We start from the raw sequence: 26279 nt of genomic DNA, 5'->3' as shown, positions 1-26279 counted from the left end.
AGTGGATACCCCCACCCCGATCAATGGTTCTCAGCCAACAGAAACCAATTTACTCTCATCTTGGAACAACAAACTCTTTCAGAAGTTTGGATGAGTGCACTAAATGACACCAGAGGTCCTAGTCAGTGGTGGGGAAGGCTAGTCCTGGTCAGTGGTGGAAAGCCTGGTCTTGGTCAGTGGAGGGGAACGCTGGTCTTGGTCAGTGGAGGGGAACGCTGGTCTTGGTCAGTGGTGGAGTATGCTTGTCTTGGTCAGTGGTGGAGAAGGCTGATTCTGGTCAGTGGTGGAGAACACTGGTCTTGGTCAGAAGTGGAGAGGCTGGTCCTGGTCAGTGGTGGGGAACGCCGGTCTTAGTCAGTGGTGGTGAAGGCTGGTCTTATTCAGTGGTGGGGAATGCTGGTCCTGGTCAGTGGTGAGAAGGCTGTTCTTGGTCAGTGGACGTGAATGCTGGTCTTGGGCAGTGGTGAGAAGGTTGGTCAGTGGACGTGAATGCTGGTCTTGGGCAGTGGTGAGAAGGCTGTTCTTGGTCAGTGGTGGTGAAGGCTGGTCTTGGGCAGTGGTGGAGAATGCTGGTCCTGGTCAGTGGTGGGGACTGCTGGTCCTGGTCAGTGGTGGGGAAGGCTGGTCTTGGTCAGTGGTGGGGAATGCTGGTCTTGGTCAGTGGTAGGGAATGCTGGTCTTGGTCAGTGGTGGTGAAGGCTGGTCCTGGTCAGTGGTGGAGAATGCTGGTCCTGGTCAGTGGTAGAGAAGGCTGGTCCTGGTCAGTGGTGGTGATGGCTGGTCTTGGTCAGTGGTGGAGAAGGCTGTCTTGGTCAGTGGTGGTGAAGGCTGGTCCTGGTCAGTGGTGGAGAATGCTGGTCCTAGTCAGTGGTGGTGAAGACTGGTCCTGGTCAGTGGTGGAGAAGGTTGGTCCTGGTCAGTGGTGGTGAAGGCTGGTCTTGGTCAGTGGTGGAGAAGGCTGGTTCTGGTCAGTGGTGGTGAAGGCTGGTCCTGGTCAGTGGTGGTGATGGCTGGTCTTGGTCAGTGGTGGGGAATGCTGGTCCTGGTCAGTGGTGGTGAAGGCTGGTCCTGGTCAGTGGTGGAGAAGGCTGGTCCTGGTCAGTGGTGGTGAAGGCTGGTCCTGGTCAGTGGTGGAGAATGCTGGTCCTGGTCAGTGGTGGTGAAGACTGGTCCTGGTCAGTGGTGGAGAATGCTGGTCTTGGTCAGTGGTGGTGAAGGCTGGACTTGGTCAGTGGTGGTGAAGGCTGGTCCTGGTCAGTGGAGGAGAAGGCTGGTCCTGGTCAGTGGTGGTGAAGGCTGGACTTGGTCAGTGGTGGTGAAGGCTGGTCCTGGTCAGTGGTGGAGAAGGCTGGTCCTGGTCAGTGGTAGAGAAGGCTGGTCCTGGTCAGTGGTGGTGATGGCTCGTCTTGATCAGTGGTGGAGAAGGCTGGTCTTGGTCAGTGGTGGTGAAGGCTGGTCCTGGTCAGTGGTGGAGAATGCTGGTCCTGGTCAGTGGTGGTGAAGGCTGGTCCTGGTCAGTGGTGGAGAAGGTTGGTCCTGGTCAGTGGTGGTGATGGCTGGTCTTGGTCAGTGGTGGAGAAGGCTGGTTTTGGTCAGTGGTGGTGAAGGCTGGTCCTGGTCAGTGGTGGTGATGGCTGGTCTTGGTCAGTGGTGGGGAACGCTGGTCCTGGTCAGTGGTGGTGAAGGCTGGTCCTGGTCAGTGGTGGAGAAGACTTGTCCTGGTCAGTGGTGGAGAACGCTGGTCCTGGTCAGTGGTGGGGAATGCTGGTCCTGGTCAGTGGTGGTGAAGGCTGGTCCTGGTCAGTGGTGGAGAAGGCTGCTCTTGGTCAGTGGTGGAGAATGCTGGTCCTGGTCAGTGGTGGTGAAGGCTGGTCCTGGTCAGTGGTGGAGAATGCTGGTCCTGGTCAGTGGTGGTGAAGGCTGGTCCTGGTCAGTGGTGGGGAAGGCTGGTCCTGGTCATTGGTGGTGAAGTCTGGTTCTGGTCAGTGGTGGAGAAGGCTGGTCCTGGTCAGTGGTGGGGAAGGCTGGTCCTGGTCAGTGGTGGTGAAGGCTGGTCCTGGTCAGTGGTGGGGAAGGCTGGTCTTGGTCAGTGGTAGTGAACGCTGGTCCTGGTCAGTTGTGGGGAAGGCTGGTCCTGGTCAGTGGTGGAGAAGGCTGGTCCTGGTCAGTTGTGGGGAACTCTGATCCTGGTCAGTGGTGGTGAAGGCTGGTCCTGGTCAGTGGTGGAGAAGGCTGGTCTTGGTCAGTGGTGGAGAATGCTGGTCCTGGTCAGTGGTGGTGAAGGCTGGTCCTGGTCAGTGGTGGAGAATGCTGGTCCTGGTCAGTGGTGGTGAACGCTGGTCCTGGTCAGTGGTGGGGAATGCTGGTCCTGGTCAGTGGTGGGGAACGCTGGTCCTGGTCAGTGGTGGTGAAGGCTGGTCCTGGTCAGTGGTGGGGAAGGCTGGTCCTGGTCACTGGTGGTAATGGCTGGTCTTGGTCAGTGGTGGTGAAGGCTGGTTCTGGTCATTGATGGTGAAGGCTGGTTCTGGTCAGTGGTGGTGAAGGCTGGTCCTGGTCAGTGGTGGGGAAGGCTGGTCTTGGTCAGTGGTGGAGAAGGCTGGTCCTGGACAGTGGTGGGGAACGCTGGTCCTGGTCAGTGGCGGGGAAGGCTGGTCCTGGTCAGTGGTGGAGAAGGGTGATCTTGGTTTTTTAAACCTCCAGAAGGTCACCTCTCAGTCTCTGGCACTCCAAGGAAAAAGCAGCAGCCTATTCAGCTCCTCCCTATGGCTCCGACCATCCAACCTTGGCAACATCCTTGTACATCTTTTGTGAACCCTTTCAGGTTTCACAACATCTTTCCTATAGCAGGGAGACCAGAATTGAATGCAGTTTTCTAAAAGTGGCCTGAACAATATCATGTACAGGCGCAACATGACCTCCCAACTCGTATTCTCAATGCACTGACCATTAATGGCAAACTGCTGCTTCATTATGCGGTCTGCCTGTGACTCCACTTTCAAGGAACCATGAACCTGCACTCCAATCTCTCTTTGATCGTGAGGGACGCTTGGATATATTTTGGACCCTGGAGGAATGGGAAGGTCATAATCAACAGCACTGCTCACCATTATTCCTAAAAGAAGTGCCATTTGTTTCCAGGGAACATCCCCTCTCCCCACGTTACTCCTGAATGGTGGAGGCTAACTGGTAGGTTTATAAACAATCTCTTCAATCAACAAGAATTGGTGAGTGCATACTCTGTACATTGTTCCATTACAACATAAGAGCAATAACAACGAAATAACAACCATGTGATGGAAAACTGCATGACTTGAAATTTAAACTTGTCTTTGGACTCTCCTTGCCTATGGAACAACAGGCACTACATTCTAATATAATTGATCTTGTAGCAGAGAGGAGATATTAAATAATCAAGGGTCAAAAAGAGGACACGACACAAGTACAATAACTATCACTAGGGAAAACATGCCAGAGAAACTAATGGGACTCAAAACTGATAAGTCCCCTGGACCTTATGAGATGCATCCTAGGATATTAAAGGATGTAGCTGAAAATTTAATGCACTTGTAGTAATCCTCCAAGAATCTTTAGACTCCCAGAGAATGGGAAAACTACCAAAGCAATACCTTCATTTCAAAAGGGGAGACATAAAAACAGGAAACTATAGGCCAATTAGTCTGGGAAAATTTGGAGTCTGTTATAAAGGATGAGGAGAAGAGTACTTAGGAATATGTAACCTGATTAAGCAGAGTCAGCATAGTTTCATAAAGGGGAAATCATGCCGAACAAATTTATTTGAATTTTTTGAGGAGACAACAAGATAAAGGGGAAGCATTGGATGTCATGTATGCAGATTTTCTAAAGGTATTTGATATCACACATTAGGCTACTTAATAAGATAATAGTGCCTGGTGGTGGTGGTAAATTAGCATGAACAGAGGATTGGCTAACCAGTAGAAGACAGAGTTGGGATGAGGAGGCACTTTCAGGTTGATAACCTGTGGAGTGCTACAGGGATCAGTGCTGAGGCCACAACTATTCACAATACATAAAAACTTTCCTTGTTCAAGTCATTAATTCACAATCACCAAGTTTATGGATGACACAATAACAGCTGGGAAAGCAGGTAACAAGGATGGCATGGAGTCTGCAGACAAATATAGGCAGGTTAAGATTAGATTAGATTACATTACAGTGTGGAAACAGGCCCTTCGGCCCAACAAGTCCACACTGACCCGCCGAAGCGCAACCCACCCATACCCCTAACCTAACACTACGGGCAATTTATTATGGCCAATTCATCTGACCCTGCACATCTTTGGACTAAGCGCATGGAAGAAGCTTGGCAGATGGAATATAATGGAGACAATGTGAGGTTATGCACTTTGACAGGGAGAATAGAGGAGCTGAATTTTATTTAATCAGAAACACTGCAGAGGGATTTAGGAGTCTGCATAAATCATAAAAAAAGCTAGCACACAAGTTCAGTTGGCAATAGGGAAGGCAAATGAAATATTGACTATATCTCAAAGGGAATGCAATATAAAATAGGGAAGTCTTGTTAAAACTGTACACACACAAGGCAGTCCACAGCTTGAACAGCATGAACAGTTTTGGGCTTCTTATTGACTGAAAGATGTACAGGCACTGGAAGCAGCATTCACTGGGGCAATCCCTCATATAGAGAGACAGGTTTATGAGCAGATGTTGAGTGGGCTGGGTCTGTACTCATTGTTGTTCAGAAGAATGAGAGGTTATTGAAACATACAAGATTTTTAGGGAGCTTAACAGGGTAGATATGAAAAGGTTGTTTCCCCTCGTGGGAGAATGTCGGATCCAAGGGTGCAATCTCATAACAAGGGGCTGCATATTTATGTTGGAGATGAGGAGGAATTTCTTCTTTCAAAGAGTAGTGAATCTGTGGAATTCCTTACCACACAGGGCTGTTGAGATTGGCTCATTTTCAAGGTTGAGATTGACAGATTTTTAATCAGTAAAGGGATCAAGGGTTAGGGAAAAGCAGGAAAGGGGAGTTGAGGATTCGGATCCGCCCTAATCTCATTTAATATTGAAGCAGAGTCAATGGGCTGAATGGCTGACATCTGATCCTAATTCTAATCATGTTGTGGAACATTGTGATAGTGCTAGATCTTCAAATGAGCTTTCTGACAGATCCACTCCCCAACTCTACAAACATTGGCTTTTCAAGTGGATTCAATTCCCTTTTGAAAATTATAGGTCGACCCTGCTTCCCTTTCCCTTTTAGATCGGATATTCCAGATTGTGGATAAGGTCATGATTCATATTACACTGGCTCCATCATTCATACTGCCATCAACTACAGTCTGCGAGTGGAGATAAGGAGTTCTAGTCTAGAGTTTGGATGGAACAGGTGCATCACTATTAGTTTTCTAAGGTCTCAGTAATTATGCCTGATCAAATGTGGTTGTGCTTATTGCACAAAACCATCTTATTCTCTATGTACAATGTCTCTTCTGTAGATGACCTATAGTGGCATGTTCACTACCACTCGATCCAAACCAAAAGGTGGATTGGTGGCAGTGAACTAACTTGAACAACCCTCCCCTAGTGTCATCTACTGTTAGAGGACCAAATACCACAAACAAGCCAGCAGTGGTCTTCTGGGAAAATACTGCAATGACAATTCAGAGAGTTTAAGAAAACATGTCCGCCCATCTTCTGCCAAACCTTTCAGGGATTTGGGATTCGGGATCTGTGTCAGGATTGGGACTCTCTCGCAAACAAGCATTCAACCAGTGGAGTCAACTGTATTTTTATTTTAAAATTAATTGCATCAAAGTGAGAAAATACTTCTGGGGAGAAAATTCCCACCACTTGATTCATTGGAATAGGTATTATTGACTTAGGATATCGAGCTATCATTTTGCATTCAAGTATTGATATTGAGCTACTATGTGGTCTTACATTGCCATTGTATAGAACTGAAAAACTAGCCTTTATCTTCAGCTCAGAGCCTATGGGAGAATTTTAAAGGCAGTCCTTTCACACGACAACCAATAATGACCACTGTTGCAAGCTTCTGAACTCTGAGGGATTCTCATTGATGCTCACTGCTCCTGTTTTCTGAGTACCATGTGTCAGGGTTTCCCTATACCACGCATTAAAGTAACCAGTAGACCCACCCCAACCCTTTGTAACCCAAACCTGATATAGGGGTTAAGTTTGGAATTTCCCACCCACACAGTAACGTGGGCCCAATGAACCACTTGGACTTTGTGAACTCGGCTAACTAATGTCCGAGGGATTTGGATGGGAAGGGGTTAAAATCAAATCAGGTAGGCAGAGATGGGAGAAATCTGGGAGAAAATGCATCCTGGAGAGGGTGGAGGCGGGAGGGACAGAAAGGGCCAAATTACAGCACAGACCCAGGATAAATGTTCAACCTCGGGCCCCGAAGTAACCGCAGATTGCAAGCACTCTGAAGAACTTTTAAAAGGTCTTATTTGAGAATGTAGTTCTCTTCCCCTGCAGCTCACAGTCCAGAGTTAACCTCCCCTGTGAAACATTTAAGAAGCCCATTAAATACCATCTCTTTGAAGTGGATACATTTGTGTTATCTTTGAATCTTGAGTTACAGGAGACAGCAGTGGCTCCATTTCCTGTTTGCAAATGCATATAGAAATGTCAACACTTCTCTGCCTTGCATCAATCAATGTCACTGGACCAGGATTTGTACTCCAATGCTTTTTAGCTGCTAATTGATGTGCTGAAAAAAACGGCAACAATATAATTTTCAGAGACCTCCTTTTCCAAGCCATCTCCTCAACAATCTAGCCCTGCAGTGTTTTTACAAAGGCCTCGAAGACATAATGGAGCACTAACATTCGAAATAGACGCAGGGTAGGCCTTCAGCCTGCTCCACCATTCAATACGATCATCCAGTCCCATCTCCTCAGTAAAATTTCCAATGGAATCTGATTCAGACCACCATCATTAAATCATTTTGCCTTCTTTCTCCTCTAGTTGTCATGCCAGTTATTTTCAATGTGACATCTGCCTTTTTTTTAAAACAAATTAATGTTTTTAATTGTTCTGTTGTAAACAGCGAAACACTATTGTCATCCAAGAACATGAAGAAAGTCAACTGCATACACAATCATAGAATCTCGACAGTGTGGAAGCAGGTCAGCCGGGCCATCAAGTTTGCACCAACCCTCCAAACAATATCCCACTCAAACCCCCCCCCCTTCCCATCCCCAATCCCTGTAGCCCTGCATTTTTCATGGCCACTCCACTGAATCTGCACATGTCAGGACTGTGGAAGGAACCCGGAGCACCCGGAGTAAACCCACACTGATGTGGGCAGAATGCAAAACTCCAGACGGACAGTTGCGGAATCAAACCCGGGCCCCCTGCAGCTATGAGGCAGCAGTGCTAATCACTGAACCCCTTGTTGGATTGTCTGCCACAAAGCTGATACCCTGGATCAGAGCAGAGCACGTTTCCACGTGCTACCAGAAGTATTTGTTATGTTGCAGCAAATATCAGATTCAGTCAATGCAGATTTTTTTCATCAATATAGCTCAAGCATTGCCAGGACACCTGTACAAATTGATAAACAGGGAACAAATGTCTGGAAGGCCATCCATCATGTTGAACTGACATCCAAGAATTCAACAGGGTACAACAAAACATGCCTCCACCAACACGGAACTACTGAAGTAGGTACTGAAAGGGAAATGGTCTTTTAGATTAGATTCCCTACAGTATGAAAACAGGCCCCTCAGCCCAACACCGACCATCTGAAAAGCAACCCACCCAGACCCATTCCCCTACATTTACCCCTGACTAATGCACCTAACACTATGGGCTGTTTAGCATGGCCAATTCACCCAATCTGCACACAGACACGGAGAGAATGTGCAAACTCCACGCAGACAGTCACCCGAGGCTGGAATCAAACCCGGGTCACATGCGCTATGAGGCAGCAGTGCTAACCACTGAGCTACCATGCCGCCCCACATGGTCAAAGGCACAATAGACCCACTCATCAGAGAAAGAATATACTGTTGCCAATGATATGGTGGTGGATGTAGGAGAGAATGTCAAAAAAGAGACACCTAAAATATTCAAGGTGCTCAACATAAGACAGTTCCCCCAGTCTGAACAGCAGGCTGCTTAGAGAAGCAAAGCTAGATGAAACAAATCTACCGAGACCGGTATCCTGTCACCAAGTCACACTTCATTGACATGTGGAGAGTCTTTGACACCAATCCACCTCTGTCAGAGCGAACAGGACTTCTGACACCTCCTGTTCTTGTCTGTCAGCCAGGGCTCTCTGATTGGACCAGATTAACAGCCACAATCAGAGAACTCATATTCTATGAGGTCTCCACGCCACACCCCCACCACGGCTGGCAATCACTACAGCGGTCACTGCCGAAACATGAGCCACAATCTTCCAATCCTCCTTACATATGGGAAAAGTAGAGCAGAGACATACTGTAAACAGCCCCCCTGTATGTTATGTGCACACACACACAAAATACGCTAGCAATAATAATGAATTCTTTCTGGCCATGAAGAAGTTTTCTGAAGCAGTCTTGTGCTGTCCCTGATGCCTAATGTTAACCTTTGCCCTTTCCTTTCATCGTTGCTCCCCACTGTCTCACTGCAGCACCTAAATCCCCAGGGTGGAATTATTTTTAACAGACAGACTGAGGATAATTAATAGCAGATGCCAGCACAGCTTCAAATTCCCTGCTTCGTTGACGGCTGGATCTGATGGGAACATAAATTCATGCTTGCTGGAGCTATAACATTTAAACAAAATCAGGTTCAGCCAACCTACATCGAGTAGGGGGATGACCTATCCAAATAGATATTCAAAGTACATGTTGACTCAAAGGCTACTCACTACACTGTGTAGCTAAAAGGGTCAGCAATTACCTGACAGAATGCCGGAACTCAACAAACCAATTGGACTAACTCATTCAGATCAATGCAACATGTCGCCCAGTTATAGGAAGGATGTTATCAAGTTGGAGAGGGTCCAGAAGAGAGTTATCAGGATGTTGTTGGGTAGGGAAGGTTTGAGTTATAAAGAAAGGTTGGGACTTTTTTCGCTGGAGTGTAGGAGGTCGAGAGGCAACCTGATAAAAGTTTATAAAATAATGAGGGGTATAGATAAAGTTAAGGGTAATTGTCTTTTCCCTTGGATGGGGGATTTCAAGTCTATGGGGCAGATTTTTAAAGGGAGAGGACAAAGATTTAAAAAAGACATGAGGGGTAAATTACTTTACACAGAGGGTGGTTCGGGTGTGGAATGAACTTCCAGAGGGAGTGGTGGATGCGGGTGCAGTTACAACATTTAAAAGAAATTTAGAGAAGCACCTGAATAAGAAATGTTTGGAGGGATATGGGCCAAGCGCAGGCAGGTGGGACTAGTTTAGGATTATGGTCATCATGGATTGGTTGAACCAAAGATTCTGTTTCCGTGCTGTATGACTCTATGTCATATGTCGTTTCTAATGTAGCAAGGCTGATTTTATTTAGGATGGGGTTAACCATGGAAGGGATGTCTGCACCCCTGCATCATCCAGTATTCTCTTAATCTTAGGCTTGTCCCCAGACCCCTGATAAGGGGTGATCTGCTTGCTAACCCCCATCTGTTCTACTCTCCCAGTAAAATGGACCAATGTTTTAATCATACTTATATTATGTGACTACAGGATACTTGAGAGTGCTGCTTCTCTCTCAGTCTCTGACTCAGACTCCTCTCTGACTCACCTAGATGCAAATTGATAACTCTGCTTTCTCTCCACAGATGCTGCCTGACTTGCTGAGTTTCTCCAGCAATTTGTGTGTTTCAGAAAAATAAAGTCTGTTCTTTAGAAACAAATGAAAACCGGTGCCTTTCTTTAAAATATTTCATTACTATAAACAATGTTTTATTTTAATCAGCACAACTGTCTGAGCTACTTAAAGGTTTCCTAAATATTCACTCAAAGCACTTATAGTCAAACATGTCTCAATATTTACTTTTGCGAGAGAATCCACCATGAGGGCCTTTTACTATCGCCACTGTAAGAAGTTATTTTTCAAGAGGAATCTCTCTGCCTGGCAAAAAGATTCAAGGTTATGTGGCCATTGGAGGAGCTAGTGAATTTCCAATGGCAATGCTGGAATATCTCGAATCTTAATGAGCAACGGTCTGCTTACGAGATGAGTATCTCATTGCAAACAGTTGTGAACATAGCCCAGACCATCCCGCAACCCAACCTTCCATCCATTGACTCCATCTACACCTCTTGTTGCCTCAGGAAGGCAGCTGACATGAAAGACCCCTCCCACCCCGGTAGTAATCTCTACCAACCTCTTCCATCGGGCGGAAGATACAAAAGCTTAAACACATGTACCAACAGGTTCAAGAACAGCTTCTTCCCCACTGTTACTAGACTTGTGAATGGAGCTCTCAAATTTCTCGATCTTACTTTTTGTGAACCTTCTTTGCAGCCGTAACTTTGTATTCCTCAATCATCCTACGTTATGATCTGCCTGCAAAACAAAACTTTTCACTGTACCTAGGTACATGTGACAATAATCAATCAAATCAAATCTCAGGAAGTGGACTCCTGTTTTCTTTAAACAAACATGAGCAGGCTAATGGAAATGGCCGTCATTCTTTTCCCTGGCCAAATTATTCGCTGCTCATTGAAGCTAAAATTGGGGAAGTCTCTAACGAGCAAATGAAGAGGGAAGTGGGTGATGGCGAGGTTTGGAGAAATAAGCTGAGGCACTACTTCCATTCTGGGAAGCTTCCGAGCTGGGTTTCCAGAGCATAATCACGAGGGGCACGGAGAAAGTAGATTGGGAGAAACCATTCCCGTTTGTGAAAGGACTGAGAGTGAGAGAGCATGGACTTAAAGCCATTTCTAAAAGAATAGAAAAGGTGATATGAGACAAAGCAGTTTCATGCCATGAGTGGTTAGGGCCTGGAATGGACAACTCAAGAGTGTGCTGGAGTCAGCTCCAATCAATGTGTAATTCCCTTTGGAACGTTGTTATTGAAATGAACAACATGCAGTGTTGAGGGGCGTAGGCAGGAGAATGGCACAAGGAGAAGCACTCAGTCGGAGAGCTCGTATAGACATGATAGGCTGAACAGCCTCTTTTTCACTGTTACAATTACAATTCTCAAGTTTCTCCTGAAAATCTAAATAAACAAAGGAACAGCAGTCTGGCTGAGACAACAAGTTCCTGTGGCATGGCACGGCCACATTCTTGAGCAGGTCAGAGGCTAGGGATACTACGGTGAGTAACTCACTTCCTGACTCCCAAAAGCCTGTCCAAGTCTGGAATATGATGGAATACCCTCCCACTTGCCTGAATGAGTGCAGCCCCCCAACAACACTCAAGAAGCTTGACACCATCCAGGACAAAGCAGTCCACTTGATTGGCACCACGTCCACAAACATCGACTCCCTCCACCACCGACGCTCAGTCGCAGCAGTGTGTACCATTTACAAGATGCACTGCAGAACTTCACCAAAGATCCTCAGGCAACAGCTTCCAAACCCATGACCACTTCCATCTGGAAGGACAAGGGCAGCAGAACAAGGGAAAACCATCCCCTGCAAGTTCTCCTGCAAGATACACACCAGCATTGCTGGGTCAAAATCCTGAAAGTCTCCCTCTAGTCGCTCTGTGGGTCTATCTACACCAAAAAGGTGGTAATGTTTGAAGAAGACAGCTTATTACCACTTTCTCAAGAGCAACTGGAGAAGGACCTGCTAGCAAACCTTTCATAGCCTTAATAAATGAAGTAAAAGGGTTATCAAATTGGGCTGGAGATATTGGCAGTAATGATGCCACAAAAAGTTGGTGATGTGGGGTAGTTGGGTTCTCAGGGAGCTTGAAATGGGATAATACTCAAAGGGAACAAAAACAGAAGTTGCTGGAAAAGCTCAGTAGGTCTGGCAACATCTGTGGTGAGAAAGCAGAATTGGTGTTTCGGGTCGGTGACCCTTCCTCAGAACTGAACCTCCATTCTAGGGAAGGCCATTTAGAACAGAGTTGAGGAGAAACTTCTTCACCCAGAGAGTGGTGGATATATGGAATGCTCTGCCCCAGAAGGCAGTGGAGGTCAAGAAAGAGATGGATAGAGCTCTGAAAGATCGTGGAATCAAGGGTTATGGGTATAAGGCAGGAACAGGACACTGATTGAGGATGATCAGCCATGATCATAATGAATGGTGTTGCTGGCTCAAAGGGCCGAATGGCCTACTCCTGCACCTATTGCCTATTGTCTATTGGATCTGAAATGTTCACTCTGATTTCTCTCCAGAGATGCTGCCAGACCTGCCGAGATTTTCCAACAACTTCTGTTTTTGTTTCTGATTTACAGCATCTGCAGTTCTTTCAGTCTTTAATACTCAAAGGACCTCTATCCACCACTTCATGCCAACTAAAGCCTCCTGGATAAATTCTCACCAATTCTCCGAATAGTTTCAATTTATAAAAATATAAGCTAGCCTCAATCGATCTGTATGACTTTCAATGTACTGCATGCTAATACTAGTACAGCCCTTTTATACCTTGCGTTCATCTGTAGTTTAAATGGAAGGGAACAATAATCATGAGCTCTGTACTGCTTTACATTTTACATCATCCTGCCAAGTACACAATTAGATCAGCGTTGTGTAATTACCCGATGGATGATAAATGTGCAATAATTTATTTCCTTCAGTTGAAAATTTCCCAGATTCTTTCAATAGCCATCAGGAGGTTGATGCTGATTCCTGTAGACACCCAGCCATTCCATTAGGGATGCCAACTCTAATTACAGATGAAGTTTGACAGCTATGCTTTGTGGATCATATATGTGCATCACTATACCTGGCTTGCTGTGTACAGCTCACTGTTTGTGAGTGTCACACACCAACTTCCCATCATGCCTTTCCTGTTAGCTTCCCAATTTGTGTTGTCTACTTTTCATTGAGTGTGCTACTCCAAGGTACTCCTTCACAGATTTTTGACATCCTGCTCCCATTGAATATAGGAGTTGGGAGGTCATGTTGTGGCTGTACAGCCACTTTTGGAATACTGCATTCAGTTCTGGTCTCCCTATTATAGGACAGATGTTGTTAAACTTGAAAGGGTGCAGAAAAGATTCACAAGGATGTTGCCAGGGTTGGAGGGGTTGAGCTATAGGGAGAGGTTGAAGTTTATAGAGGTTTATAAGAGACATTGATAGAGTAAATAGCCAAGGTCTTTTCCCTGGGGTTGGGGGGGGGCATCCAAAACTAGAGGGCATAGGTTTAAGGTGAGAGGGGAAAGATTTAAAAAGGACCTAAGGAGCAACGTTTTCACGCACAGGGTGGTACGTGTGTGGAATGAGCTGCCAGAGGAAGCGGTGGAGGCTGGTACAATTACAGCATTTAAAAGGCATCTGGATGGGTATATGAATAGGAAGGATTTAGAGGGATATGGGCCAAGTGTTTGCAAATGGGACTAGATTAGGTTAGGATATCTGGTCGGCATGGACGAGTTGGACTGAAGGGTCTGTTTCTGTGCTGTACATCTCTATGACTCTATTTACCATTTGCACCTCTTTTGGTGTTTCAAATTCAGCCCTGTGCAGTGCTCAAACAATCTTGGGCCCACTTTTTGCTCCCCATCTCTAGAACCCCAGAAACATTCCCAATCCCCCTTCTTTCTCGCATTCTTGACTCTTGATTTCCTCTCGGTATTCCCACATCCCAAATGCCTCTCCTAATGTTCCAAGCTGCTGTTCCATATTCCCAGTATTACCAACCCATTCAAGGACTCCCAGTACCCTGGCACCATGTGCCCATCCTCCCATTACCCTGTAACTCTGCCAGACCTTTGCCTCTTCCACACACCTCCAAACGCCAACACAAATCCGGGCTTCTCTGACCCCGAAATCTGAGGCTGATGGTTACAACGCTTCCTTTCAGGGAGGGGGAGGGGAGTTCAATTCAAATTCTGTTTCTGCTGAGGAATCAAGTACTTTTCGTGACAGCGAGAGCAATGGACTTAGACTACGTTGGCTTGTCCAAGTTTTGTCCTGTTATGTTACAGTTTTAAAATCGGTGGTGAGAATTTCTCTGATTAGTTTGCCCTCGCAGCAGCTGTCCTTGACCCCACTGTGAGCTTCTCTTTGTGTCGATGTTCCTGTCCCTCCAAAGGCTTTGCTTCTGATGCCAGCTCCTGCTCGGGAATCTCAAATTTTCACCTCGTTCCAAGCAGCAAAGTCCTGGAGGACACGTACAGCCGAACACAATAATTCATGAGACGTGCTAGAGGGAGCTCCCACAACCAGCCAGGCCATCTGATCTTTGCCATCAGCATGGCAACTGGCTGCTTCACTCCGATTTGCTAGTGGTGAGGGTGTGACCACCCCCAGCCAATTTGGTATTCCCTGTCAGTCACGCTCTTGCCTCCGAGACAGACAGCTGTGAGCTCGACTCCCGCTCCAGAGACTCAACGGCATGACCTGGGCTGACATTTGAGTGAGTGGTGCCCTCCCCTTTGTTAAATCCGAAGCCTTGCAGATGCAAAAAGAGCTTTCTCCTTTAAAGAAGAACAGAGATTTATACCTAATGCATTACTTATCCTTCAGCCAATGTCACTGACACTAATCATCTGATCAACCACCTCATTGTTAGTACAAGATTTCCCCTCAGTCAGCCGCTGCTTCTGCCTACAAAACAGCAGTGTCCCTTCAAATGTACTTCAGTCGCTGTGAAACCCTTTGGGATGACTGAAGCCACGATAATCCTTTACAAGGGAATGTTTTACTTTCTCTTGGTCCATTGTAAAACATCACAATTCGCTTCTTAGCAACATGCTCAGCCTCTCGCAGTTCCGACGCTGAGATTCCTCTTTTACACTGGCTTGCTCTGTGTGGGCACTGTGTGAGGATGGTAACAATGACATTTTGTTATTAATCAATATCTGGTCGAAAGCCAGCCTTTACAATGCTGAATTCACTATCCTTCCTCTTTCCCCACCTACCCCACCCCCTTACTCTAGCAGAATTTATAGTATGACTTAAGTATTGTTGGAGATTCTTGTTTCATCAGGACACACACAAGAATAGCAAAACTCCAAAGGGATATCAACAATTCATACAACTGAAGGAAAGGGTGCTGATTGGTCCTGATGGGGTCAAGGTGTTGCCATGGAGAATGCACCTGTTCTCCTCCATGCTGTTGCCTAGTTTGAACACAAAAAATTGGTAGGCAGGTTTCTTTGTCCTGTGTCTGAAGACATTAACACGACTAAATCCAACCTTGCTGGTCCCTGGGACGGTGACATTGTCCACAGATTGTCTTCGAGTTGCCCTTTCAAAGCTCAGACCTGTGCTAAGGACTGGCAACTAAATGGAGAGCACAGCATCTTGTGTCCAGCTAAGGCCTGTCCACGAACAGTGTTTTTGAGGGGAGCGATTTGAGCTTCACAACTTGCAGATCCGAGGACACAGGCCAACCAACATGCAATGATTGGACAGCGTGTAGGAGCAAGCTACTGGTCCATCCACCAGCCCATCCGACTCTTTCCCCATGACCTACCGACGACGCGTGCCATCTCCTAACAGGCAGGGCTGCAAACTGCTCCTGGATATCTCAAAGGCACGCAACGACGTCCTGACCCACACAGCGCCCACTGTGGAATGCTCCAGTGTGGCTCACTGCCTTCTGCATGCCACTCAGAGTTCAGCCCAACATCAGATGGACCCCCACCTTCTCAAACGTATGGCTCAGTGGTTAGCACTGCTGCCTCACAGTGCCAGGGATTTGGGTTCAATTCGCGCCTCGGGCAACTGCCTGAGTGGAGTTTGCACATTCTCCCCGTATCTGCGTGGGTTTCCTCCACGTGCTCTGGTTTCTTCCCATAATCCAAAGATGTGCAGGTTAGGGTAGATTGGCCAGGCCAAATTGCCCATAGTGTTCAGCGATGTGTAGGTTAGGTGCATTAGTCAGGGGTAAATATAGGACGATAGGATAGGAGAATGGGTCTGGGCGGGCTACTCTTCAGAGAGTAGGTGTGGACTTGATGGACTGAAGGACCTGTTTCCGCACTATCGGGATTCTAGGATTCTATGAAATATCAGAATGGCCTTGACATCTGCAGTCCTTGATAAACCAGCAACATCTCTGAATAGCTGGAGGAAGACCTCATTGCACATGGACCCAGTCTGGATCTATCAGAGGCTGCTGGCTGTTCCTTTCTGCAGAATAATCAGTCTCATCGGGGCTGGTACTACAGAGAAAGTGCTCTGGCGGACAGATTGTGGATTTAATGGACAAGGAGGCTGGCACACTGCCTCTCTCTCTTCCCTTTCTTCACGACCAGAGAACAGACTGGTGAAAGCAGAAAACAAACATGCTGTTAAGAGTCAATCCCTTGCCACCAAAGGGTTGTTTGGAATTTTTGGCATCAGTTACAAACCAGCATTGGACCTCAGTGGCCAAAGTCAGCAAACAGCGAGTTGACTGCCAATTCTAATTTGTTTGTTCCAAATTGAAGTTCTGTGTGAACTTTTTCTTCGAATGTTTGCCACTTTGACTTCTTTCAGAGTGCTTTACAACTGACCTCCAATTCTCATAAATATTGCTAGTGAGCAGAGGACAGGAATCAATTCTCATTCTCCTGACGTTCCAACATTGTCCCTTCACTGTCGGGCCTGGTCAAAGGGAATGGCTGCCAATAGGTGCCAATTGTTTCATTTTGAATAACGCACAATGAGATTTGTTCTGACAAAGACCGTATTAGATCATAAGACATAGGAGCAGACATTAGGCCATTCAGTCCATCGAATCTGCTCTGTCATTCAAACATGGCTGATAAGTTTCTCAACCCCATTCTCCCCCTTTCTCCCCATAACCCTTGATCCCCTTGATACTCATGAACCTATCTATCTCAGTCTTAGGTATCCACAATGGCCTGGCCTCCACAGCCTTCTGTGGCAATGAATTCCACAGATTTACCACACTCTGGATGAAGAAGTTTCTCCTTATCTCCATTCTAAAAGGTCTTCCCTTTACTCTGAGGCTGTGCCCTCAGGTTCTAGCCTCTCCTACCAGTGGAAACAACTTCCCAAGATCCACTCTGTCCAGGGCTTTCAGTATTCTTTGTGTTTCAATTAGATTGACCCCCCCTTATCCTTCTAAAATCCATTGAGTATAGAGCCAGAGTCCTCAAACGTTCCTCAGATGTTAAGCTTTTCATTCCTGGGACCATTCTCATGAACCTCCTCTAAACACGCTCCATGATCAGTACATCCTTCCTGAGATAAATGGGCCCTAAACTGCACACATTACTCAAATGTGGTCTGACCAGAGCCTTATAGCCTCAGAAGTACATCCCCACTTTTATATTCAAGTCCTCTTGAAATAAATGCCATGACTGCTCTTGCCTTCCTAATTACTGACCCAACCTGTAAGTTTACCTTGAGTGAATCCTGGACTAGAGCTCCCAAGTCTCTTTGCAGTTCAGATTTCTGAATTTTGTCCCCATTTAGAAAATAGTCCATGCCTCTATTCTTCCTACCAGAGTGCATGACCTCATATTTTCCTACATTGTATTTCATCTGCCATTTCTTTGTCCAATCTCCTAATCTGTCCAAATCCTTCTGCAGCCTCCCTGCCTCCTCAATGCTACCTGTCGCTCCACCTATCATTTTATCATCTGCAAACTTAGCCAGAATGCCACCAGTTCCTTCATCTAGATGGTTAATGTATAAAGGCAACTACAGAGGCATGAGGGAGGAGCTGTGTAGAATTGACTGGGAGAGGAGCTGAGCCGGAAACACAGTGGAATAGCAATGGCAGGGGTTTCCGGGAGTAATCCAGGAGACACAGCAGAGATTCATCCTGAGGAAAAAGAAGTGTGGTACAGGGAGGACGAGAAAAATGCCAAGACCCTGAAGTCTTGGTGAATCAGTTCTGCTCACACTTTGATTTTTATTTATTTAGTTGATGTCCATCTTGTTTGCAATTGATGGATTTGGAGCTTTGACAAACGTTCCTCTTGTATTCCACATCTCTCAGAAGGATAAATTTGATATTTGTCAGGATTGGCATTCGGGACTTGAATCAGTTCTCTAATTGCTCCGGGCCTAGGTGGGATGGGAGGACGAGGGCAGCTAAGGTGGAGTGGGGACCGGGCATCTCCATTCTGTTCTTGCAGATGACTCTGACTGTTCCGCATTGTTGGAAGCCAGCAAGGTCATTCTTTAAAAACGTAGATCCCCCTCGGATTACATTTTCTTCCATTCACAAGAATGTGGGTGTAACTGGCTAGATAGGAATTTATTGCCCATCTCTACTTGTCCAGAGGGCAGTGAAGAGTCACTCACATTGCTGTGGATCTGGAGTGACATGTAGGCCTGACCAGGTAAAGATGGCAGTTTCCTTCCCTGAAGGGCATTAGTGAACCAAATGGATTTTTCTGATGGTTGGCAGAGGTTTCATGGTCATCATTAGACTCTAAATTCCAGACTGTTTTTTTTTAATTGAATTCAAATTCCACCCTGTACCGTGGCAAGATTTGAATCCAGTTCCATTACTGGGTCCATGGATTAGTAATCTAGCAATAGTATTAGGCCACTAGCACCTGGCTGCTTTTGTTATCTGAGACCTTAGCAAAGAAGCTTTGTACATGAGGGCAAAACCACTACGGTCATCTCCCAACAACTAGATTGACCTTCAGAGACCAAAGACTGGGCAGACATTTAGAGCCTGCTGCTTTAGGCTCAACTGTGGGTGAGTAGGCCGCACTGCGACAGTCCCTCACCCATGATCTTCCCTGAATGAGTGGCCAGACATTGGACTCGCTGTTGCTCAGTGGACTCTCAATCCAGAGTGCCAGGTAATGTTCCGAGGACCTGGGTTCGAATTGCACCATGGCAAATTCAAAACAAAAACTATCTGGAACTGAGTGTCTAATGATGACCGTGAATTGACTGAGAAGGGAAAGCCCATCTGGTTCACTAATGTCCTTTACTGAAGGAAAATGCCATCCTCATTGGTTTGGCCTACATGTGACTCCAGACCCACAACAATGTGGTTGATTCTTAACTGCCCTTTAGGCAACTGGGGATGGGCAACAAATCATGGCCTAGCAAGTAAGGCCCTCATTCCATGAATGAATAAAAAAAAGACAGCTGTTTCCAAGAGTAAGGAACGGAGAGAATGTTTCAAAATGGAGGCGAACATCTCCACCACCAGCATTTTTCAAAACTTTTAATTTAAGAAGTAGCCTTTAGCACCTAATCGAGGGGGAATTATGCCCCTCTGCAGGTTGGCTACAGCTGCTGCCTCACTCGGGTGAGCAAAACTGGTCTCCTGTACTTCCTGGGGGTGCTGGGCCCCTCAGTCTGTCCCCACCCCTCCACACCGTGAGGCCACTTCCACTTGGCCAAACCGTCCCTTGCCTGCTTCAGGATCATGGAGTTCCTGTCAGGCTTCGATAGTGGGACTTCACCTTAGCTGGGTGGCTAGCTACAGACAGGTTGGTGCTGCCAATCCTAGCCCACATGAACTCAAGCTACCTAGGAGAATCGGGCCTGGGGGTTGTGGAGGTGGGGTGGCGGTGATATGGGGATATGGGACTGGGAAAATCAACGGGCAAAATTTTGTCCACTCCAGGCCACGTCTGGGGGAGAGGAGGGTTAAGATATCTAGCCACAGATGTTTAGAAACCCCTATTGTGAAGGGTGCTCTTCAGGACTTGGAAGCGGTGTGCACAGCTGGAGACGCTTTGCTTTACACATGGACTAGGTTAAATCCGAGCTGGGAATATCCAAACGCTGACTGCACAAGAGTGCTTCAACAATACGTAATTATCTTCCACTTAAACATGAGCCAAAAATCAGCAATCATCACATTCGCTGGAATACATACAGATGGGCTTCCTGCAGCTATAGACAATAAGCCTTAATTTTTTAATGTCATGCCTGATTGTGATGAAACAGTTTCAAATGGAAGGCACCAAGCATCACAGTTTAATTATTTTGCGTCATAAGTACAGTGAGGCACAAAGGCTCCTCTGTCGGGTGGAAAGGTAAATTGTGAAGTGTAAATTGATGAAAAGCAGCCACAATCAGCATCAAGTCCAGGGGATTGTTGCGAGAGAGAGAGAGAGAAATTAAATGCTAAAATGTGTGGCAGATTGATCATTCCTATTCTATGCACAGTTTGGCCTAGTTCATAGGCCCCATTTGCCAAGAATCCAGCCTGGGATTAATGACAAGGCTAACAGGGCAACACTCAGATGCTTGGAGATACTGGGGACTGCAGATGCTGGCAAGTTAAGAGGCAGTAAAGTGCGGAGCTGGACAAAGCACAACACGTCGAGCAGTATCAGAGTCAGGGAGCTTTCATCGGGACAGGTGAGGAGGAAGGGGGCTGAGAAAAAAATCGGGGTGCTGGGGAAAGGTACGTAGAATGGCAATCGGTGGATGCAGGTTGGAGGTGATTTTAGGTCAGTGGGTAGGGTGGAGCAGATGGGTGGGAAGGAAGATGGACAGGTTAGATCGGGTCAAGAGGGCGGGGTGGAGAGGGAGGTATGGACCTGGGATGAGGTTGCAGGGTGGGGGGGATTTGGAAGCTGGTGAATTCTACGTTAAAGCCACTGGGTTGTAACCTCCTGAGGTGGAAGATGAGGCGTTCTTCCTCCAGTTCAGATGCCCCTGAAATCACTTCCTTGCATTTTAGAAAGAGTGGGAAGTCGAACCACATCAGTGCTAACTGTGAGTACGTTCAGTATCCTGACTGGGTCAGATCATTTGCTGTCAGCATACCTCTGAGCAGACTGATTAGGAAAATATCTGCTAAATACAGCTGCCCCACACCTCAGTCCAGTTGCTTAACCCCTCACAGATTGCAACTGGTGGTTGGACACCCAACGTAATAAATTTTAAATCTTCCTCTTTGCATTCAGATTCTCGTCAATGCTTCTTTCGCTACTTCCATCTTGTAGTAACTTGGGCCTTCTCTTCACCATCTCTCCACCGCCATCCCCAAACCATCAGCTCATCATTGATGGAGAATCATCTCTGGAGTTCCCATCTGCTCCTCCAAATCTCCTTCCACCTTGAAGACTTTTCCGAAAGCACGACTCTTTTCCAGAGTCTGCAGATGTGCGATCTGTACCTCTCCCCATTCCTCTGGACATGTTGTGGATGGTTCCCTCTTGTGGCTAGTTTATCTTCATTAAAAGGCACTGCACAGGTACGTGTTCTTGCCATTGGGAGTACTGTCTCATCACTGACTCAAGTTTCACTTTAGAGTTACCAATTGGATGAGTTATCAAAAGGTCAACTAATATTTGTGGCACCCAAATGAATAACTGACCTCAGAAGACAGAAAATCTATCACCAAAAAAGACAATTAGCTTTGCTGTCATTTGATGGAGGATGTTGTGAAACTTGAAAGGGTGCTGAAAAGATTTACAAGTGTTGCTAGGGGTTGGAGGGGTTGAGCTATAGGGAGAGGCTGAATAGGCTGGGGCTGTTTCCCCTGCAGGATCGGAGGCTGAGGGGTGACCTTATAGAGGTTTATAAAATCATGAGGGGCGTGGATAGGATAAATAGACAAGGTCTTTTTTCTACGGTTGGGAGGGGAGTCTAAAACTAGAGGGCATAGGTTTAAGGTGAGAGGGGAAAGATTTAAAAAGGACCCAAAGGGCAACTTTTTCATGTAGAGGGTGGTGCGTGTATGGGATGAACTGCCAGAGGAAGTGGTGGAGGCTGGTACAGTTACAACATTTAAAAGGCATCTGGATGGGTACATGAATAGGAAGGGTTTAGAGGGATATGGGCTAGGTACTGACAAATGGGACTAAGTCAGATTGGGATGTCTGATTGGCATGGATGAGTTGGACTGAAAGGTCTGTTTCTGTACTGTATGATGCTCTAATTGATCCAATTTTCCTCAAGTTCAGACCCAGTCCCTCTGATCGCCCAATGATCTGAACTCTCTGTTTCTCACAAGACAACAGGAAAGCTAAAGCGAAAGGATTTTACCTTTCACTGCAACTCTCAGCAGTAATCTTTCAAAGGGTCTGATCAGCCAGACTCTCTCTTAAATCGTTCTTGAAAAGGCCTCCGAAGCAACAATGATGAGATGAGATTTCAAGAGGATTCTGCAAATAGCAGACACGGTTGTACGATGCCAAGGCACAGTTTTCAGTCTCTGCTCTAAACTCCAGTCTGAAGCAACTGACTCCATCCCTCTCCCTTGTCCCAGTCTGTGATTGAACCAGTCCGTTCACAATCTTAGTGCCACATTTGCTCCCAAGGTGAGCATCTGTCCTCATATTTACGCTACCAATCCGACTGCCTATTTCCAACTCCACAACATCCTCCGACTTTCATAAAATCATAGGACCCTTACAGTGCGGAAACAGACCCTTCGGCCCAACAAGTCCACACCGACCCTCCAAACAGTATCCCACCCAGACCCATTCCCCTACCCTATTATCCTATATTAGGTGTATATTTATCCTGTATACACCGAATCTACACATCCCTGAACACTATAAGCGATTAGCAATTTAGCATGGCCAATCCACCTGACCCGCACATCTTTAGACTGTGGGAGGAAAGTGGAGTAACCGGAGGAAATTCATGTAGACAAGGGGATAATGTGCAAACTCCAGACAGACAGTCGTCTGAGGCTGGAATCGAACCCGGGTCCCTTTGCCACTGTATCAGCTCATCTGCTGCTGAAGCCCTCACGCATGCCTCAGTTAGCTCCTGTCCTCCCCATTCAAATATCTTCCTGGTCTGCAACATTCCACCCTCTGTAAAACCGAGGTGATTCAAAACTCTGCTGCCCATCTGTTAACCCGCACCAAATCCTATTCCCCTTTCACCCCCGATACTTGCTACCTTGCATCAGCTTGACTTTCCAATCCTCAGGCTTCAGATTCAAGTCTCTCTATGTCCTTGTCTCATCCAGTATCTGCCACCTCCAACCACACAACCCTCCCAGATATAGAAATAATAATTTATTGTTCCACATATCTATGTAAATACAGTAATATATACATATATATAAGTTACCATATGCTGAAGCCATTTTAATTGTGTAAATTATAAAAAGAAATAAATCATATAAAGTTAGGACAAATGTCATTCTTGCTCCATCCGCATCTCCTCGATTTCCTAAGTGACTCTGCAGCCACCAAACTGTTTTGAGATGCCAGCACCGAGGAGGAAACACTTTGAAGCAGCCTCCACTGTTGCTGACAGGACCCAGGATGCTGCCTCTGCCCAAGAGAAGATCTACAACGGACAGATTTATTTGTGAAGGTAGAATACCCTTTTGGCATGGTGTGACATCCTTTTGGATAGATCTGGCAACACCTTTAAAGGCGGTCAAGTGCCCTTTTGGAGAGCTCAGGTGTCATTTGGGATTGTTAAAAGTAGACACAAATGTGTGAGAAACGAAGTCTTAAACTCGTTGGAGCTGTCAAGCTGTCACAGAAAATGTCAAGTCATCAAGGGAAGTGTCACTGAATGGGAATAATCAAAGTGTCAATCATGTAAAACTCCTGGCCTTTAAACTTTTGAGAAAATGGTTTACAGTGTTTTAAAAAAAGTCTCTTCTTGCCAGTTAAGTCTGTTCACATAAATTCGAGGGCTACCATTAAAAAGATCCATACAGCATGACTGATTCCACAACCTAATGTTAGCGCAGTGGGCTGCCTGTCAGTTTACAGTTTGACTGACAGCTCTAAGACTTATAAAGTCTCTGAAGTGGATCGGTGAATACAAATGCTTGTTTTTATATGGATCAAGCAGTCGAAGGATGTGAAATGTAGTGAAGGAGTTCTTAAATCAATGAATGTTTTTAGACAAAAAATTTAATTCTCAACGGACACTTAGAACATTGCATTATTTCATCTCAGCAAAGGTTCTAAAGTTTGTTCATGTGTGAGTTGGCACAGTAGGTATAAGGGTAAATAGTGATGGGTGAGGGTTCATGAGTTGGTATGACTTGGAAGTAAGAGGCTATAAAGGGCCTTAAAGGGTGGTGAGGTGGTAGGAGGAAGTGGTATGGGGATTGTGTGGGGTAGGAGGGATGATGGCTGTTCCTTTTTATTTCATAGATTTCCTGTCAACTGTGACCAAGTCTCGGCTCTACTGCCCCCATGTGGTTGCCTCCGATGTCTACACCGAGGCGACCAATTCCAACTCTGGCCTGGAACTGAACTCCATATGTCTGGGGAATGCTCACTGGAGTCTAGATGGCAGAGGCAGGAATTTTCGACTCTGTACACCCAAGTGCGGGATCAGACATTCAGAGCCAAAATCTCTGAATTGCAGTAAATTGTCAACTGAACATTTGCAAAGGTTGCAAGTGAATAACTGCTGGCAAGGAAAAGCTTCAGATTTGGAGGAAACTTTCAGTGTAAGAACTTAGTTACTCATCCAAAATCATTGGTTCAGAAAGTCATGGAAAGCAGGTTCATTCATTTTGGTCAACTTTGATTCCATCCAGATCAAACACCAGCAACAAAACCTTTTGTTTTTAGCCCCCTGTTGAAGTGTCACTGAGTTGCGAACATAATCCTTTGCAATCAAAGGGATCTAACCTGTTTTACACCTCCTATATACTTGCATTGGGCAACACCAGCTTTTAACACTAGAATAGAGACAAAGAGACTGCAGATGCTGGAATCCAAGGTAGACAGGCAGGAGGCTGGAAGAACACAGCAAGCCAGACAGCACCAGGAGGTGGAGAAGTCGACGATTCCATCCAAAACTTTAACATTAGAATGATGGTGACAAAAGGAAGCTATGACTTACACAGAGCAGATGGAGAGCGATAGCCCCATGTCTTCTTTCCTCGTTTGTAAAGATGTCATTGGGGAATTCACGAAGAGCTGCAAAAGAATGAAAAAAACGGTGAATTCATTTCACTTAAACCCTGTGGAAAAGCAAACAGCACCAATTCACTGATTTCGAAGGAGAGGGCCCGAAGGGTAACGCAAGGTTGAAAGCTCCAGCTCTCATGTGGTTTAGGATTGATGGAGTCTCTGTCCGCCACTCTGCCCCTTTCCCTCTCCCTGCCCATTCAGAAACCCCTTCTCCACCGGTCACTGATCGAGGAAGGAAGAGCCACTGAACTGACACACCATGGAACGTACTCTCTGCCATCATGAAAGCACAAAACAGAGTCAGGAAAATTAGGGGCCAGCCATATACATAACCAGCTCACATTCTGTTGCACAAGCCCATGAAACGCTGCATTTCAGAGGGAGCAGGCCTTAATCAGGTGAGATCCATCAATTGGTGACTTAGAGTGGAATCCCTACAGTATGGAAACATGCCCTTCAGCCCAACAAGTCCACGCCAACCCTCCAAAGAGTATCCCACTTAGACCCATTCCCTAACCTATTACTCTTCCTTTACCCCTGACTAATACACCTTACCTACACATCCCTGAACACTATGGGCAATTTAGCATGGTCGATTCACCCTAACCTGCATATCTTTGGACTGTGGGAGGAAACCAGAGCACCCAGACTAAACCCACGCAGACACGGGGAGAATGTGCAAACTCCAGACAGACAGTTGCCTGAGGTGGGAATTGAACCTGGGTCCCTGGCACTGTGAGGCAGCAGTGCTAACCACTGAGCCACCGTGCTGCCCACCCAGACGAAACCCACGCAGACACGGGGAGAATGTGCAAACTCCAGACAGACAGTTGTCTGAGGTGGGAATTGAACCTGGGTCCCTGGCACTGTGAGGCAGCAGTGCTAACCATTGAGCCACCGTGCTGCCCTTTGTGGATACATCTCTGCTGCAGCCCCACAAACTCACACCATTAAGAATACACTCCCCCCGGCTAAATTGTTGGAGGACCTATACAGAGCCCCAAAAGAAAACTGATTTGAGTCGACTGCTCCTGGCTGAAATTTTTAGATTTCTTACAGTGTGGAAACAGGCCCTTCAGCCCAACAACTCCACACCGACCCTTCGAAGAGCAACCCACCCAGATCCATTCACCTATATTTACCCCTTCACCTAACACTACGGGCAATTTAGCATGGCCAATTCACCTAACCTGCACATCTTTGGACTAGGTGAGGAAACCCACGCAGACATGGGGAGAATGGGCAAACTCCACACAGACAGTTGCCTGAGGTGGGAATTGAACCCAGGTCTCTAGCGCAGTGAGGCAGCAGTGCTAACCACTGAGCCACCGTGCCACCCTATGTCTGCCAGCTAGCCCTTGGCACTTTCTTGGCACATGGTA

The 26279-nt window shown here is 46.5% G+C and overlaps 1 protein-coding gene across 1 annotated transcript in view; it reads right to left on the bottom strand.

Moving 5' to 3' along the window:
* The window catches only part of slc24a3 (solute carrier family 24 member 3), a 355668-nt gene that overhangs the window by 133306 nt on the left and 196083 nt on the right, over positions 1-26279 (bottom strand). Inside the window, exon 3 of the mRNA XM_043696519.1 lies at positions 24827-24903. Within this exon, the coding sequence (XP_043552454.1) occupies positions 24827-24903 (77 nt within the window). The remainder of the gene's footprint in view (positions 1-24826; positions 24904-26279) is intronic.

This window comes from Chiloscyllium plagiosum, chromosome 9 (assembly GCF_004010195.1).
Source record: "Chiloscyllium plagiosum isolate BGI_BamShark_2017 chromosome 9, ASM401019v2, whole genome shotgun sequence".
Lineage (NCBI taxonomy): Eukaryota > Metazoa > Chordata > Chondrichthyes > Orectolobiformes > Hemiscylliidae > Chiloscyllium > Chiloscyllium plagiosum.
The sequence above is the reverse complement of the archived record's forward strand: the minus strand, read 5'-3'. Positions and strand labels throughout refer to the sequence as shown.